Genomic DNA, 19,290 nt, shown 5'->3' on the forward strand with positions numbered 1-19,290 from the left:
TACATCAAGTAAAATATGCAATGTGATTAAGTTTATTTTTATTCAGAAAGAGAAAAATGGAAGTGAAGGTGAAAATGTTGTTAAGTGAGTTCATTGCAGAAGGCTCATCTTCAAATTATCGAGGGATGAACAGTAGGTTTGGTGACAAAAATACCTAAAATTGGCGCATATAGACTCTTTGCTAATCGGAAAAAGAGAGTATTTTTTGTTTACGGTGGATTTATGGAAATAATTGTTTTTTAATTATACATTTTGTGGCACGTAATAACAAGGGTATTTTGGGAAAGCAAACCCTTTCCGTTGTTTCTTTAAAATACAATTCGTAGCTAAAATGTTTGCTTTACGTTTTCAACTGATATGATTTTGTGCTTGTGTGTGTTATTTATTTAAAAAATGAAATTACATACATGCATTTAGTTTTGCTCGCAATATAAAAGGAATAAATAAAATGTGTTCACATTTTCTATCACTGCTCTTCTTTTCTGAAATTTTAAATACAGAAAGAGGAGTTGTTGTCTCGAAATATATGAGAGTTGCCTCCTTAAAGATGTCAACGCTCACATTACAAGAACATGCTATAGTTTCTGAACGGTTGCAGCTATGGAGAAAGCTTCAATTGTCTGGCAATAAGATGCGCCAAGAAATTCAGGGGAGAAGTATTCTTGTATTTGTACTCTTGTGGATTGCATAACTGCATTTATTGGAAGAACTAAAAGAAAAAAAATCTTTATGTAGCACACGATTTTCTTTTGGTCCTATTAAATAATTTTTATTTATTATCTCAAAACAATGGGGGCATGTACTCATATATGTACATTAGAAATTATAATTATTAAATGTATCTTTCCATATGATATTATTTGGACTAATGTTATAATGACATTACGTCTGAAATTTGAAATAACAACAAAAACTAGATGAAAGTTTTTTAAAAAAGCAGAAGTACAGTATTATAATAATTCAGAGGGAACAGAACAATATCTTTTTAAATACTAATACCTTTATTTTTCAAACGAACCGATGCAGAATAGATTGTTTCAGAGAAACATATTGGCAAATATCGACAATTTTAACACGGTTTTGCTGGAATCTCGATAACTGTTACCAAACTCATACTGGTTTCAGCTCCTCATAGTTGTCACCAACATGGTGCTTACTCTCCCAGTTGGCGAAAAGAGCTTGGTGACCAAAGTCATGATGATAAATCGTCATTTCAATGTCGGACTTTACTTTAATTTACATTGAATACAGCATTTGTTTGTCACAAAAGTACGACCCCTTTTGAAACATCAAAATGCAACCAAAACCGTAGTTTATACAATTAGACTCCATATAAATCTTGCATACGAAATTTGAACATTCTTCGGTACACCGTTTTTCGAGTTATGCTCGTCACATATGTACCTACAGGCGCATATACGGACGTGACGAGAAAACTCGTGCTAATTAACACACGGGTGGTCAAAAAGGATACTTCGTTCGCCCATACTCCACACGTACATATGCTGGTATGAACGAGGCAAAAAAAAAAAAAAAAAGAAAAAAGAAAAAAAAAAACTGCTGAACATTCATTCGGGGATAAGTGAAGTTTGGAGAGAAAGTTTGTATGTTTTTTTTTTTTTTTTTTTTTTTTTTTTTTTTTACGGCGACAGTAAATCCTGTGCTTTGTACAAGGAGGTAAAATATTTAACGTCCTGTAAATGCTACCATTAGCTCATTCATGCCGATAGTACAGTGTTAAATAATTTGTAACACTTTATATCTTTAAAGAATTTATGCTAGCAGAAACAGGGTCTTCACTCATTGACATATTTCCGTTTCATTGTGGTATGTTACTTCGTATACATATATAATTTATGTGACGCTAACAGATTCATGACGTTGTATTTTTCGTAGCTGTTTCAAATGAGGATGGAACTTCAGGGAGGAGGGGAGGCCGACGTTGAAACGACAGAAGACGACGAGGAAGGATCACAACCCCTGCCACCGTTACCCTGCATCCGACGAGTGAATATAAGTTCTGATTACGAGTCCAGCAACGAGTCGCCTGGGAGCAGTGACAACAACGATGTCACGCTGTCTGACGACCGGTTGCCCAGGTCTCTGGCAATACAAACTGTTCCATCTGTTGCTCAGGATATCAACAGATGTACGCTTTGTGGAGGCAGGACTAGACGAGGAGTCACAATAGAAACTGGAGCTGGAAGGAGTCCGAATTTTGAGGACACTACACCAACTGGTCCGGATGAAGACGAAGTAAGTTACTTCATGTGCTTCTTTCGTTATTGTCGTGGCAGTTTTTTCTTGCTAATTTGCCAAAATAAACTTTTATCATTAAATCGTGATTTTTCAGGTTAAGATCCTAAACTTAGAATTAAAACTACTGAGATATTCGCAATATTCTGAGAGCCCGGTCATTCCATCCAGAGACTGTAGTTTCGTCCTTGTTATATGGACTCATCAGTCTGGAATAAAGAATAACTGAGCTGGAGGCATGTGTCATCTCATTGAAGCTGAAAGTGTCAACAAACTGGTAGATAAAGTGAATTTATCCACCAAACATATTTTTTTACTATGTGAGAAGGATCTAAAAAACCCGGGGTCCAGATTGTGCAGGCGACTTAAAAGAATAACTTGACGACTAGGTTCTTTATGAACAAGAATCTTTCGGAAATCATGTTACATTGGATTCCTCTATAAAATCTGTAAAATAATTTGTTTGCCACCTAAAGTTTTCTCCTGGATCTAAATATTTTACAATTTTTGGTCGCCTGTGTATATTAGAATTGATAGTATTACTACATTGAAAACAACAACGTTAGTCCATGAGTGACTTTTTTCCCATTATTGATGCGTACGATGACTTTATTTATTTATTAATTTTTTTTTTCATTATCTATTATTATTTTATTATTTTTTTATTGCTCAAGTTTTTTCCAATCGTCATTGAAAAAAACAACTCGGTTCTTGTAGAGATCGAGAGGCTGTAAATCTGTACAGTCTCAAACCCAGATGCAATAGAGACAACGTTTTGTATATATTCTTAATTCTGACAATGAATCGATGTTTTTTTAAATCCAAAAATTAACAGCTGCGTTATGTACATATAATTATCGTAAGGTAGCCACTCAGTTTAAGAGCTGCGTGCGACAATTCCCGGAACAACAATTATATGCCTTCCGACGGAGGCACAACCCACAGATTGGAACTTACTGATTCAGAGAATATAAAACAATTAAATAAACAATAAAACGACTGATACGTAGATTAAAACTGTTCGAATTTGAAGTTGTGTCAGATTTAAAGCATTTGCAATCTTTTGTGCATCATTTATGCTATTTAGGTTTTTAAAATATAATATATTCATGCTCAATTTGAGTTTACATCTGCAACAAAAACCAAACAGTTGAGAGAATGCCAACATTATACCATTGTAAAAAATATGACTCCACAATTCAATACGAGAGCGAAAAAAATAAATAAATAAAACTTCATCAATTTTACTATGCTTTACTTATTTCCATTGTACTTTCTACTTCTGGCGTCCTCTTGAAAAAATTCTTTCCAACGTCGTGTGAGACAAGATTGAAATAAAATTCCTCTTCAAATGGTAATAGGCAGCCGCTGCTGGGATGGAAGATATTCACTTTATTCGAATTTTTCCGAACAGAACTTCTTATTCTTTCACATTGTTCTTTTATGAGATGACAAGAGTAATGAGTTTTCAAAAGGGTTTTCTCATAAGGTTTTTCTTATGAAATAGATTCTATCGAATTTTATCTCGTTTTATCTGTAGTGAAGTATTCAGGTTTTAAAAAAATTTCATCATATTCACTAAATATATGTTAAATCTGAATATATTAATTATTGAAAGGTGCTGATATCTGATAATAGAAGTGTTTTTAGCAAGATGTTCGTATTTTTTTCGGCATGTGTGATTTAATTCATGAATATATTTCAATGATGATAAAGATACTACAGTTTTATAACGGTTAAAATATTTCTGATTTTTTTGTAATTACAAAAGTTCTTAAACTATTAAATCCAGCATTGCACATTAAACGTAACTGTTTTTACGAGGTAAAACGAGTCAAGGTTCAACTTCTATCGTGAATACATTTAGCACTTTTAAAACTCTCTTTGAAAAATAAAATAGTGATAACATTTTTAAATAGCCATGTTTCAATTTCTTGTAATGCAAATATAATTTTCCCAACATGTGATTATTACATAAATATCACTTATATTGCATGTGAGTATTCTGTAACCTTCTTTTTATAGAGTTTCAAATTTTCGACAACCATTCCACTGAATGGTCGCCATTTTGTTCCACACGTGACAGCAAATACATTCCGCTAAAAATAATAACTTTATAAGGAAAGGAACTGCTTGCCCGGCATTAAACGGTTGACATCAAAAATAAAAGTTGTGCCAATTGACGTTTTATCAGCAATCAGGCAAAAAAAAATAATAATAAAATTCGTCATTAGTAGGTAGAAAAGCGCTGTTTTAAATATACTAAAATTTACTCTAAATTACTCTAAATTTCAATTTAGGCTTCGTTGATTTTTTTTTCAAAATCCCATAACTTCAGTCATCCTTACATAATAACCATAATGATGCGCCATCTTTCCACGTCAACAGCAGCAGACATTAATGAATCAAGTTCTAAAAGTTTCAGAAAAATATTTAAAAACTGACTAAAAGTAATTCTAAAACTAACGTACATCAACATATCAGAATTTTAACCAATATATTATGTTTCCACAAAAAGTATTAAAACTAACAGAAAGCGCAGACGATATTGAAAAAAAAAAAAAAAAAAGCTCGAAAACAAAACTCTTTATTCTTTTTGAACACATCAAAAAAACTTTCACTCATTTTTTCGCAAATAAACTAAGATTATGAAACAGACGATATTTTTTAAGAGATTCTCTCATTCTAATCTTTTTTTTTATTTTTGAGAATCTAATTATACAATTTCAAATACGTTGTACCATAGACTAATTCGCAACTCCAGCGCTCGAATACGCTACCTTGCGGAGATTTACAAAACTGCCGACAAAACTAAAACATTGCGTTCCATGTGTTCATTTTGGGCAAAACAAATAGTTTGTTATGTGTATTTTTTTTATTTGCGTAATTCATCATTTGGAATCGTCATCCGCAACAGCGTAACATCAAAAATATCTGATATAAACTGTGAGTACACATTTTATTTTCTTGTTCTGATTGAATTTGAATAAATATCAGTTTTTCAATTCGATGAAAAAAAAACGAACTTAACAACATTGACTGGACACTTTTCCTTAACCTAATTCCACATAAATGATTTAAATAAAATTTGTTACTACAGTATCCTACTGAAATAGACAGTATGCAAATAAATTTTCTTGAAAATATTTATCGCAGAACAGATTGAAAAATCCAGAAAGAACGTTAAGAATTTGAACAATAAAAAATAAAAGTTCACCAAAAATCTGTTTATAGGGTTATGGTTTTAAAATTGCGTGAAAGAATAATGTAACTTGACAAGATTTCGCATATCAGTTAAATCATTTCCATGACGAATGAATTAAATGCATGATGATTTCTTTTGATATCCAATCATATAGTCATAGAAATAAATTATCTAGTGTTAAACGTTACTCTTGACAGTCTGTCACGCATGTGCACTATGTGACAAAAATGTCAACAAATGCCGGAAATGTCACGAAACTGAACTTAATATGTACTAATGTATAGAAAAAACGGTACAAAATGAAAATGCCGTTCGAAGCGAACCAAAAATTTATGAATTCCGAATTCAACATCGTGAAAATGGCTGCTTCAGAATAACTTACTGTGTGTTCTGCATAATTTTTTACTTTCGTAATACTTTTTGATTTCTAATCTCTTTCTACATGGGTCAGAATAACCAAAAGACTTTGAAAAATCTTTTCAAATGAATAAAGAACAAAAAATCATACATGCGAACAAAAATATCTATCATTTCCTAAGTTTAGAAGTAATTTATATGTTACAGCGTGCGTTTGTTTTAGTTTTTTCTTCGGCCATTAGACAGTTTCAGCAGCGCCCCCTATAGTTTGTTGTAGTTGCGAATAATAAGAGTAGACCGAGCTTTCCCAGACTTGCTGATGAAAAAATTGGTTCATGGATACATCATGTGACTGGTGGGAGGCTTGGCGAAAACTTTGGCAGCATAGTTGCTAGATGGCAACATTATCTATAGTTTGGACCTCGACTTGTATTTTAAAACGTAATGTGTTTTCATTATAATTTATTTCCAGGTGCAGAGATTGAACTGTTTTTCTTTTAGTTATGAATTATTTTGACATTAGTAATTAGTTTTTGATCACAGTTTTCAGTAACTTTTATTTCATTCGGAACTGTTACGTCAGCGTTTGAGTAAGCGTAATGGCGTAAACGTTTTGCGTTAACGCAAAAATGTACTAATCGGTATCTTAAATTGAAATTGTAGGTAAAAATCTTACCGTTTTCCGATTCTTTTTGGGCGCTTGCATCTTTACTTGCTTAGAGAGTTATTGAAATTGAATAAAGAAAATGCACAGTACTATCTAAACAAAAAATTCACTATATTAACAAAATATTTACAACTTAGAACAACAAATTTACTAATCGGACTCCATAAAAGATCATTCTTCCGTGTTCCATCAATTCTATTTATTTTATTTCTCGCGGGCGTTGATCGCCTGCTACGATCAACGCCCGCTGTTGCTAGGATATCCACCAGTCACATGGTTTGGTTTATGAGCAGCAAAAGGGTTGCCATAGCCCGATCTATTCTTATTATTAGTCTATGGTTGTACCATTTGTATACAAGAGAAAGAGAATATCTTTAATTCTTTATGAGTGTTTTTATTACTTTTCTTCACGAAAATATCGTCTGCTACAAAGCAGAAATTCAACCTCATTTAATTCGCAACTCCAACGAACTATAGGGGGCACTGCAGTCACTGTCTAATGGCGGACGAAAAAACTAAAACAAACGCACGTGGTAACAAAGAAAATGCTAAAAGTGTTGTGATTTTTGTTCGTATGTATGATTTTTTTGTTTTATCCTTTATAAATCAATATTTTAAGTCCTGAGGATATTTTGGCCCACGTAGAACGAGATTAGAATTCAAGAAGCATTACTAAACGTCAAACACTAATGCAAACTACGTAGTTCGTAGTTCTAAGCAGCCATTTTCACGATGTTGAGTTCGATATTTATCAATTCTTGATAAAACTAAATAATAATTGTGGCCTGACAAGAATAACAATTAATGCTAGAAAATTTAATGTGACATTACAAATTATTACCAAAAGAAGATGATACTTCTTTGCTTTGCTTGGCTAGCGCTTATTCTTTTGCATTTGTAGCTGAGTTATTTCTCTCGAATTCCCGAATCGGTTAATTTAAAATTTTTCTGTTTCGATGTTTCTAATTTCTGAGTTACGATTTAATTATGTCATGTTATGCAAATCATCTACAAAATTATTACGGATATATGGTGGTAGTTTTCTTTTCAGTTGATTGACCATTATTTCTTTTTACTTATCGAATTCTGTAATCTTACTATCATTTTATTCCACTCATGATAAAAATTAAAAATGGTTTAACTAAAAACGCAAAATCTCGCCAAGGCTACTTTGCTCGCACAATACTAAAACTATAACCCTAAACAAATTTGGCGAAACCTTTCAGCTGAGAATAAAAGGAATAAAGTAAATTCTTTCTCGGTTAAACATTTTTCATTTTGTTCTACGATAATAAATTCAAGAAAATATTTTGCATACTGTCCATTCCAACTAAATGCTGCTGTAAAATATGGTTAGTTAAATTAATTTAAGATTAAAAAAAACTCATATTCTTACAAATTCATACAAAGCAGTAAAAATTTTTACCTGGTATAACGTTATCCAATTTTGTTAATCCAGAGTTTTCTTGTTTACGCTTCCACCATTTAATACTTTTTTGAAGGATATAAGGAAAACTAACATTATTTTGAGAAGCTCGAGAATACTACTAAGGGACGAATTAATTTCTGTAGCTAAAAGCAATCTAAGACACATCGATTGCGTTAATAAATACTCAGAACAAACTGCCTGTGTTTACGTCAACAGACACACGTGGAACGCAACGTGGCAATGTTTTAGTTTCTTTTGCAGTTTTGTAAATCACCGCAAGGTAGCGTATTCGAGCGCTGGAGTTGCGAATTCTCAACTCCAGAGCTCGAATACGCTACTTTGCGGTGATTAACAATACTAAAGAAAAAGGTAAAACATTCCATTTCACGTGTTTTCTCTGGGGGTAATTTATTGGCTTCAGACAGTTTATGGTGCAATGTAATTTCAGAAGAATAGAAAAGAAAGCTTCCTACAAACACAATGAAAAATTACTGTCATTCACTAAACGTCAAAGCAAGTTATAAGTTACGGCGTGTGTTTGTTTTACCTTTTTCGTCCGCCATTCGACAGTGGCTGCAGCGCCACCTATAGTTTATTGGAGTTGCGAATTCCATGACCAGAAACCGCAGACGACGGAAATGCGTCGTTATAAAATCAATTTAAAATGAAGAATTGGGGGGTGTCATAAATATTCCTCGAAATTTTGTTACACTGTGCAGCGTTTTAAGAACTTTAAAATGCTGCAAAAATCGAAAAATAAAACGTCTTTTCGATGGGATATTCTAAAATTTATCAATTTCTTTAAAATTGAAATAAGAATCTTGGAGAATTTTTTTTAAACGAAAGGTAACCAATGTTCCCTCTGGAATGACTGCCCCCCCCCCCCCCAACCCAAGAGACCATTCCTGTGAGTACCTATTATTTCGCAATTTGGGAGTCAGCTTTTCTAATGAAAAGTTAATGTTTTCTTCATTTTTCCAGTATTTGCTTCTGGAAAACTGAAATGTTAATGGCATTTCAAGGATTTTTTTTTTTTTTTCCATTTCCCCAACATGCAATTTATTTCATTTTAAGAATTCATTAAACCATGCTTGTTTAAGTCTCCTCATAAAATAAATTTGTTGTTTCTCTCTGTAAATAAGCGTTAGATTAACAATTCTCATAGTGTTCATACTTCAAAAGTTGTTGTTTATGTAGTACCTTTAAATTTATCCTCAATTTTGGTGTTTTAAATTCTAGTTTGTGTCTCAATAAAACTTAAATAATGGCCAGCAGCAAATTCCTGCTTCACACATCCTAATCCCGGCTTTTGTATCGGAGACTGGGCTCAGTCACTAATCTGCATTGAAAGAGTACTTGGCAACTTGCCAGAACACATTTCTAACGGATGCAGAGATGAAGCTTAATGCTTTCGGGATGTCAGAGGATTAGTCGCCAGCTCTCGAGGAGTGGTGGAGTTAGATTTCGTACGGTTAGGAGATAAATAATTCTTGCAATAAAATATTTAAGTAAATTGTTGTTCTTTAAGAAAAACCTAAAGCAACAATCATTTATTTATGGAGCATTATATACTGGTATTAGTTGTTTTAAAACTAAGTACATGTTAAAAGATTGAAGCTCGTTCAATGGAAAGCAAACTATTCGAATATATTTTGTAAATCCAATTTCATTGAAAAGTATTGAGTAATGAATTAGTTTTCTATATTTTCCTGTCTCATTATCATTTCCATTGTCTTATTTCTGTTGCGTATTTAACGCCAAGTGACTCCTACGTCCTAACCCACAAGTTTTTAAGTGTCACGTACCCACCTTACGCAGTGACATAAATAAAAAGACTCATGATTTGAAGCGCTAATAGAGTAAAAAGGCAAAATAACTGGTTGTCAAAGGGAGTAAATATGAAGACTTAAGTAATAACTCCACAGTATGAGAAAAGTTATTTTCTTACAAATTATGTATACCCTAATAATCAAAAGGTAATAATTACAAACAATATTGAATTAAAAACAATTTCTCACAAACTCTAATAAAATGAAATGTCTCTTACTAACAATGAGCAACGCGCAAAATAATTCACCAGAAGTCTCCTACTTCATTTTAACTTGAGTTCTTCATGATGTTTAAAAAGCCACCTTTTGTAAGAATGAAAGCAATAATTTATAACAATGAATACTCTACGCTGAAAACAATTCTCAGAAATTTTTCTTGCTGATCACAAAGGAAGCATGCTAACAAAGCTAATTTGTGGTGATAATATAATCCTCCAGACTTCTTTTTCTGAAATGTAAACACTGAACGCATTAAAAGCTTTTGTGTTTAACTGTTCGGAGCTTAAAGACGAATCAACAGAAAACTGAGTGGGCGCCACAAACTTCATTTATGTATGTTATAGAACAATAAATTAACTTTTGACGCGAGAAACCTAAAACGTTCTTCTCTTCATAGTTTCTAAAATAATTTTTAATGGAGTGGAAATCATTTTCAGGCTTAAATGTTTATTTTTTGAAACACTAATTACAACGGCTTTAATTATGTACTAATTTTAGATGCAAAACCATTTCTCAGGAATTGTGTGTATGAGAAACGGTTAATATTTTAAAGGACAACGTTATTTCAACTTGAAACAAAAAAAAAAAAAACTTGGGTGCCAATTTTTTAATGCTGTTTTTATTGCTTTTTTTTGAAGGAATATATATGTATATATATATATATATATATATATATATATATATATATATATATATATATAAAGAAACATTATCATATTTTGTGTTTATAATCTGCACAAGTCAACCGAAATGAACTTCACTAAAAATGAACTTCACTACTCAGTTCAATAGGCGCCACAGGCTGCTCTATGATCCTGGTAGACAACACATTTGATAGCAATATAAGGATTGAACAAGAACGAAGTATTCATTTAAAAGAAGGAAAAAATGAAAAAAATGAAAAAATCCCAAAATACCCAGGGGGCCTCATCAGGTGGTACTCCCCAAGGGCAAGGAAAAACCATGAGATGTTTCGTGAGTGCTGCTGGCGAAATTTGCCTAAAAAAGCAGCACTAGTCCCCGACATCAGTTTTGTGAGATGTCGGGGACTAGTGCTGCTTTTTTAGGCAAATTTCGCCAGCAGCACTCAAGAAACATCTCATGATTTTTCCCTGCCCTTGGGGAGTACCCCCTGATGAGGCCCCGGGGTATTTTGGGATTTTTTCATTTTTTTCATTTTTTCCTTCTTTTAAATGAATACTTCGTTCTTGTTCAATCCTTATATTGCTATCAGTATATATATATATATATATATATATATATATATATATATATATATATATATATATATATATATATATATATTCAACATCAACAATTTTTCCAACTAATAAAATACTCTTTCGCGCAGAAAATAAAATTTCTGCTCAAACCTTACTTTTTTGCATGTGTTTATTTCTTTCAAACTATGGGTCTTATAAAAATACTTTGAGAAAATATTTATTAGCTGCCCCATTTGTATAATTGTTTTTCTTTTCTTTTTTTAAACAGTTGTGGCTTATGACTCAACTATATTTCCATGTGTGGCAGGGGAGGGGGAGGGTATTGATAGTTTTTATTTTCTGTGCATAACAGGTCTGGAAAGCGTACAGTTTATTCAATATTTAAATTTAAGTAAATTTTTCATTTTACATCCCTTACTTCCTTTTAGCAAAAAAGAAGTATTGCATTTGCGAAAAAAATTTTTGCTCAAAAATCCGCCTTAACTTCCATTTTGCTCGCTCCTGAATGAATATTGAGTTTTTTTTTCAACCCGACCACACACGTGGATATATGCCTAAGAAGGTATAGACACCCGAAGTATCCGTTTTGACTATACCCGACTTAATTACAACATGTTTTCTCGTGACGTCTGTATGTACGTATGTATGTGCGTATGTGTGTATGTGCGTATGTATCCCCCATAACTCGATTACAGTACGTTATAGAAAGTTGAAATCTGGTACGTAGACTCCTAGTGGGGTCTAGTTGTGCACCTCTTTTTGGCTGCATTCGAATGCTCCAAAGGGGGTCTTTTCCATATTTTTGGGGGGAATCATTGTTAAATTCAATGCAAACTCAAGTGGTGTTATAATTTGGCAAACATTTGGCATTATATTGCCAAGATTTCGGTCGCCAAGTTTTTTCGCCAACTTGAAAACAAATTTGGCTTTTTTTTAAAATCCGGTTTTAATTTGGCCTTTATTGGCGACATTTAGAGAATTTACCATTGGATCACATTAAAAATGCCAATATTAATGAAATTAATCTGTATAAAACGCCTTTTTTTGTAGCTTCGGTTCGCAACAAACTTTGGGGTGAAAATATTTGAAGTGTTGTTTTGCTTACTTCAAGTCCAATGCAGTATTATCATTAAATTAGCGTAAAAGGAAGTCATGTGATAAACATCAGCTCGTTTTGTTATGCATCAATGAGTCATTCATAACATGCAAAATGTCACATTGTAATTTTGTATTAAATTAAGGATGAAGATCCGAAATCTTTAGCAAATGAGAAGTACTATCGTGTAAAATTAAATTCCATTTCGGTTTTGAACACGTTGAAGAACAAGTTATATGCAGAGTTAGTTGAAATAATTTGTCGAGGGAAAAGAATGCTTCTCAATTAAAGTATCCGTTTTAGTTGAACTCATAGAAATTTAGTTATGTATACTGCCTTGCTTAGCAGTGAAGAACTGCGGGAAAACGTATGAAATAAAAATTGATAGTTTCATCATTATTAAGAAACCCAAGATTAATCTTAAAATTTTGTTGATTCAGCTATAAATGAATTATGCCAAAAGAAGAAAAATAAAAACTCTCAAATGATGTTCGTAAAAAAAAATTTAAAAAATAAACAATTTTTTTTTTTCTTTTATATGAGAAGCCCTTTTTTTTTTTTTTTTGAGCAATCACGAATTGCTTACTATCCTAACATGACCAAAATTGATGTTGCACTGATGTTTCAATTGCCATGACGACGATCATGAGCTAACTAGCTTCTTTAATACCTATTAAGAGGACAAATCTTTGTTGACTTAGTTACAAATCATTTGCGCTTATTCAAGGTTTAATTAAAATAGATTTTACTTTCAAAAAGAGAGGGGAAGGTGTAAAATTTTCTTTCTTCAAGATAAAACTCAAACCTCGATAAATTTAAACAGCAAAACTTATATCTTAATGCAAAATTTCCAGATTACTAACTCTTATCATTTAAGATTGATAAGAAAAAAATGCATAAAGTTATACGCTGTAAAAAATTTTTATGATTAGTGTACTTGTGGATATCGGCCATAAAATATTTATCTTTATTACCGCATCCTAATCATCATTTCTCTTATGGATATGCCTTGTATTACCTATTCTAGAAAATCACCAATTATAATATGACGGATGCAAATTTCTTGACCATTTCCAAACCATTACAATCCATTTTTATAAACAAGAAACTCAACGAGTAGGAACCTATCGCAATTCATAATTGCGAAAAATATAATTTGAGTTCAAGCCGTTAAAATTCAATTGGATGCTTGATGTCTTTTTTTCTTTGTTGTTGGAAGTGCTAATTGTTTTAAGAATAAAAATAAACATAGAATATGCTAATGAAAACTTGTAAGAGACAGAAGTACTTTTAAAAATTAAATCTAGCTAAAATGAAATTATACTTACTTAACATTACAAGCTTAATAAGTTCGATATTAATTGAAATACAGAAATTCATGCAAGACATAATTGCTTAAAAATGTAACTTTTCCTTTCGTTATTATCTTGTAATAATTCTAACTAATATGCATAATAGGCCGTATAAATTATATAATAACAAATGACTATGAAAATTTTTAAAAAATTGCTAATATGTTTTAACGTGCTCCAGATTTGCAACTTCTAATACTTTAGTTGCTTTTTTTCTTGTACGATGCCTTGTATAAAAGACATTTTTATCTTTTTCTCGGGTTTTTTTTTATTTTTTATTTTTTTCAATCTTTCAGCAGTTCAAAAAAAAAGTAGGTTAGATGTTATGAGGATTAAGTTGGACAAAAAAGAAAAAATAAACTTCAATTAACAATAACAAATAAAATGCACTCTTAAAAGGAAGAAACCTAAATAAAACACTAATTAAGATTCCCCCCCTCCCTTTTTTTTAATTGCTAGATAGTAACAAAATAAGAGATTGATTTCTTTTTATTCGCACCATTAAGCTGACACTTTGTTAAACATTTTTTCTTCACTTTATGAAAACAAAAAACTTGCATGAAACATGACTTAATAGAAATAAATACCGTTGGGCTTAAAAACGAAAACATAAAGTACAACTTTAAAAAATGAGCAAATTTTTGAAATAACTTACATCATAATTATTTTGCAATTTATTGATAATCTGTACATTTTGTATTTTACGATGAGGTAGTAGTTTTAAGAAAATGTTATGGTCTTGCAAAACTTATGCGGGGAAGAATTGTTATTAATAAATACATTTTAACACGTTTAAATTACTCTTCTCATTTATGTCATTGTGAAATAACTTTATGTAATATTATACATATATGAGACGATGCATAAACTCCTGGGTGATATCTTCATTGTGAACGCGCTGAAGTCTTATAGATTTTTTTAGTCTTATTTTAAATTTTGGAAGGTCATAGCAGACTTTTTATTATAATTTTTTGCATTGGACAAAATTAGTATTTTAATACGTAAATTACGTTCAAAAATAAAGAGACAGTACGCTATTTCACTAAGAAAGCGTAGGAAACATTCTTTGAAAGAAGTAATTTCTAAAGTTCAAAAACGACAACCTCTTGCTATTACAATTTTTTATTACTGAAAAATAGTTGCATTCGTTTAACGTAATTAAGAGATTTTATTTATAAGTTCAATTATTTGAGTGTCTATAGTTATAACAACTAATTTTATCTAACTCAGAAATCCTTAGTTAGCAGGTAAATGAGCATATAGTTATCTTCTTAAAGCTTTTTTGTAGTGACAAGTTTATACTGAACATTTTTATGTTTGAATAGTAAATACAAATTTCGTGACATTTTGGGAGATGATTCGACACTAAGATGATTATTTAAAGTGCAGATAACGTTGCAAGATTTTTCGGAGCGTGAGGTTGACCAGGACAAGTTTTCAAACTTCTCATTATTTTATTTTGTCTTTTTGATTGTTATGTATTTTGAGTGCAAAGAATTTTGTTTTACATCCTTTACTACAAACTTGCATAATTAGTTTTTGAAAAAGTATCTATAGTTTTTTTTTTTTTTTTTTTTTTACAGCAATGGACTAAGTCTGATCACAAATAAGTTAAATAAATACCATTGTGAATAAAAAATAAAATAGGAAATAACAAAGTCAAACAGCACAATTTGCAGATTACAGATTACTGCAGACACGTTTTTTGGCGTTACAAGGAACGATACGATTTGTATTTGATGTTTTGAGACTCAAGTTCAAAAAATTCTGACTGCGCTACCGCAGTTACTTTCAACTCGTGGCCTGTGGGCTGCTTGAGACCCGCTGTGAATATTTCAGGAGTCCATCTAACAATTTCGATTCAATATTTTATTTCAATGTTTGCTGACATTTCGATAACCCCTTGCATCAAATATTGCGTTTCATTGTAATAAAGATTTATAGGAGATGTTCACAAACTATTAGATTATTGGATACTAGATTATTACATTTTTATTCGTAATATGTATAAAAAAACCCTTTCCAGCAGTAAGATCTCTTGTTCTGGTCACAAAATCCCTTTTTGTCGTAGATAATTTGGTACGTAGACTCCTAGTGGGGTCTAGTTGTGCAACTCTCCTTTTTGTTGAATTCGGGTGTTTATGGGGTCTTTTGCCCCTTTTTGGGGGGAAATCATTGTTAATTTCGATGTAAACTCAAGTGGTGTGATAATTTTTCGGACACTTGGCCATATATCGCCTTTATTTTGGTCGCCAAGTTTTGTCACCAACTTTGCGACAAATTTGGTCTTTTTTTTTTTTTTAAATCTGGTTTGAATTCAGCCACTGTTGATATTTAGAGAGTAAACTATTGAATCACATTAAAATCGCCAATAATGGGGAAATAACATTAAATTGGAGTAAAAGAAAGTCACGCATCAACTCGTTTTTTTTTTTTTTTTTAAAGGATTTTAATTGTATGGATTGTTGCGCTTAATTTTTTCGGGAAGTTTTGATTTGCCGTTTTTTTCTTTGAGAATGATTGTTTTGACGGAAAATTTTATAGTATTTTTTCCCTCCAATTGAAGCCTGATTTTTGAACACGCTTCAATTGAAATAACTTTTATTTTTGAGGCAGACCGTGCAAAACCGGGCATTGCTACCTAGTAAGAATATAAACCTTCAAATCAGTACAATTTTTGTCAGTGCGATTGACTATGAATTGTTTCATAATAAGAAAGTATGATGTTATTCTACCTCGTAAGCAAATGTTATCAATGTCGCCTCAGAGCATGAATGACATTTAATCTCGAGAATATCACTAAGATATATGTTGCTTTGAGGCGACGACATGTTCATCTGTGTGTCGTGATCTGCAGTCGTCGAAATAAGTCACTAAAGAATGAAATTTCAACAAGGTTTTGTTTTATGCGCTGCACTTTTTAAAAATGGATATTAATTTTTATAGAATATATTTCAAAAGTTTTCATTTGATACAATTAATTATATTACAATATCGTTTCAGAGATTCAAAGATTTTATTTCTAGTTCTGTTATTACTTGAATAAGCTCTAAAATGTACGTAGATATGTTGATTGCATTAACTTAGTAAATAAAAGGATTGACAAAAAAAAAATATGTCCATTGAATATATGATGTAAAGCAGTTGAAAAAGTTTTTCAAAGTAAATCGGCTGCATTTCTCTTTGTAAATTCAAATGTGCTGGATGCCATTTCCACTTATTTTTTTGCAAATAGTAAAAATGAGAAATTTCACACAGCATTTTTTTAAAAATTGAAATATTTTTATCGTCGTTTCATAGCTACGAGCTCAGACGTAAAACGATTGGCGCAATGGTGCAATTTTCTGCATACAGAGCTTCCTGGGGGCATTTCTTTAACTTGCTGCATAGCAAAATTGTAGAGCAAGAGAAGATGTGATCCGGTCCAATTTCGATTCCGGGCCAGTTTTTCCAGACAGCGTATGTTCTTGATTTCTGATTTCTGGCTTGATCTCTAGCTTGATTTATGACTTCTGGTCAACCTGAAGTGGCCAGTCTCGCCGTAGTTTCTGTGACAATTGTGTTAGCATTGAGTTTGCGCGACTAATGCTTTTGCATACTGGTTAGATCTCTAAATTTTGATTTGGGCAACAGGACTTATGTCTTTAAATGAGGGCATGTAGAGATTCTTAATATACTATCGTCATGTCTTTGGCCAAGGCGTCTGAACCTTTGCTGACTTCTATGCCGACGAGAGCTTAAAACTACTGTCATTAAAATAAACGAGCTGATGTGTGAATCACATGACTTCCTTTTACTCTAATTTAATAATAATAATACCTTGGACTTGGAGTAAGCAAAGAAACACTTCAAATATTTTCACCCCCAAGGTTTGTTGCGAACCGAAGCTAAAAAAAAGGCGTTTTATTCAAATTAATTTTCCCGATATTGGCATTTTTAATGTGATCCAGTGGTAAACCATCTAAATATCGCCAATAGTGGCCAAATTAAAACCGGATTTTTAAAAAAGGTCAAATTTGTCGCAAAGTTGGCGACAAAACTAAGCGACCAAAAGGTTGGCAATATTGCCAAATTATAACAATACTCGAGTTTGCATTGAAATTAACAATGATTTCCCCCAAAAAAAAGTGTAAAAGACCCCCTGAGAAACATCCGAATGCAACCAAAAGGGGAGGTGCACAACTAGACCCCACTAGGAGTCTACGTACCAAATTTCAACTTTCTAGAACATACCGTTCTTGAGTTATGCCAGATACATACGCTTATACCATACGTACATACAAACGTCACGGGAAAACTCGTTGTAATTAACCCGGGTAATGTCAAAATAGATATTTCGATTGTCTATACGTTCTTAGGCATATATTCGCGTAAGGTCGGGTTAAAAAAAAAAAAAAAAAAAAAAAAAAAAAAAAAAAAAAAAAAAAACTCAATATTCATTCAGGGGCGAGCAAAATGGAAATAAAGGCCTATTTTTTAGTGAAATTATTTTAGCTAATACAATACTTCCTTTTTGGTAAAAGGTGGTAAAAATTGATTATTTTCGCTTACAGGTGAGTTTTTTAACTGCCTTAAACTATGCAATGTATATCGTTTAATAATATTTGCTTCGAAAAAATAATGAAAGTTATTTATTGAAAAAATAAGGATGATTTAAAAGCCTTTAAACTTATAGTTAATGTTAGCTTTTAATGACCTTGTAGATGACAGAAGCCATGTAATAAAAGATTACGGTACAGTAAAAATCATGAACGTCGTTCAGTTTGAATATGTTTTGAAAAGTAATAAAAAGTTACGCCGCAATTCTTTATGGCAGATATAGATTTTTTTAGTTTCACGATGAGTTAAAGTATTTTTTAATAGAGATTCAAGGTTTTATCCAGCTATAAACTGAGAGTATAACTATTTATGCGTGTTTGCATCTCAAGGTGTTACTCTTTACAACTGATAAGAGTTTTATCTTTTTTTTTTTCTGAGTATAAAGTTTTGAATTTAGAACTGAGTTCATTTTTTTTCATGTACCCAGTTCCTTCCACATCCTTTATGAATGATATAAATTGTCACTTTGTTTCTTTAAGTCTATAAGATTACAGAAAGTAGTAAAAAAAAGTTGAAATTTAACCTAATCATTTTTTGGAAATCGATCAAAGTCGAGTTTTTTATATCTAAGTATTCTGCTAATTGGTTCATTATCATTTGGTGTTTTTACTTCCTTTTACAAAAAAGGAAGTATTGCATTCGCAAAAAAATTTTCACTCAAAAATCGGCCTTAATTTCCATTTTTCTCACCCCCGAATGAATGTTGAGTTTTTTTGTCGACCCGATCATACGTGGATATATGCCCTCGGAACGTACAGATACCCGAAATATCCATTTTGACTACCCCCGAGTTAATTACCACGAATTTTCTCGTGATGTCCGTATGTACGTATGTATGTGCGTATGTGTATTCGTATCTCGCGTTACTCAAAAGCGGTATGTCCGAGAAAAATGAAATTTGGTACGTAGACTCCTAGTGGGGTCTAGTTGTTCACTTTCCCTTTTGGTTGCATTCGGATGTTCCTAAGAGGGTTTTGCCCCTTTTTGGGGGAAATCGTTGTTAATTTCGATGTATACTCAAGTGGTGTTCTAATTTGTCGGACACTTGGCGATATATC

At 32.0% G+C, this 19,290-nt stretch overlaps 1 protein-coding gene across 1 annotated transcript in view; it reads left to right on the forward strand.

Annotated features, from left to right (window-relative positions):
- The window catches only part of LOC129216348 (cGMP-inhibited 3',5'-cyclic phosphodiesterase 3A-like), a 602,719-nt gene that overhangs the window by 491,332 nt on the left and 92,097 nt on the right, over nucleotides 1–19,290 (forward strand). Inside the window, exon 5 of the mRNA XM_054850562.1 lies at nucleotides 1,897–2,256. Coding sequence (XP_054706537.1) covers nucleotides 1,897–2,256 — 360 coding nt within the window. The remainder of the gene's footprint in view (nucleotides 1–1,896; nucleotides 2,257–19,290) is intronic.

The sequence above is a fragment of the Uloborus diversus genome, chromosome 2 (assembly GCF_026930045.1).
Source record: "Uloborus diversus isolate 005 chromosome 2, Udiv.v.3.1, whole genome shotgun sequence".
In the NCBI taxonomy this organism is placed as follows: domain Eukaryota; kingdom Metazoa; phylum Arthropoda; class Arachnida; order Araneae; family Uloboridae; genus Uloborus; species Uloborus diversus.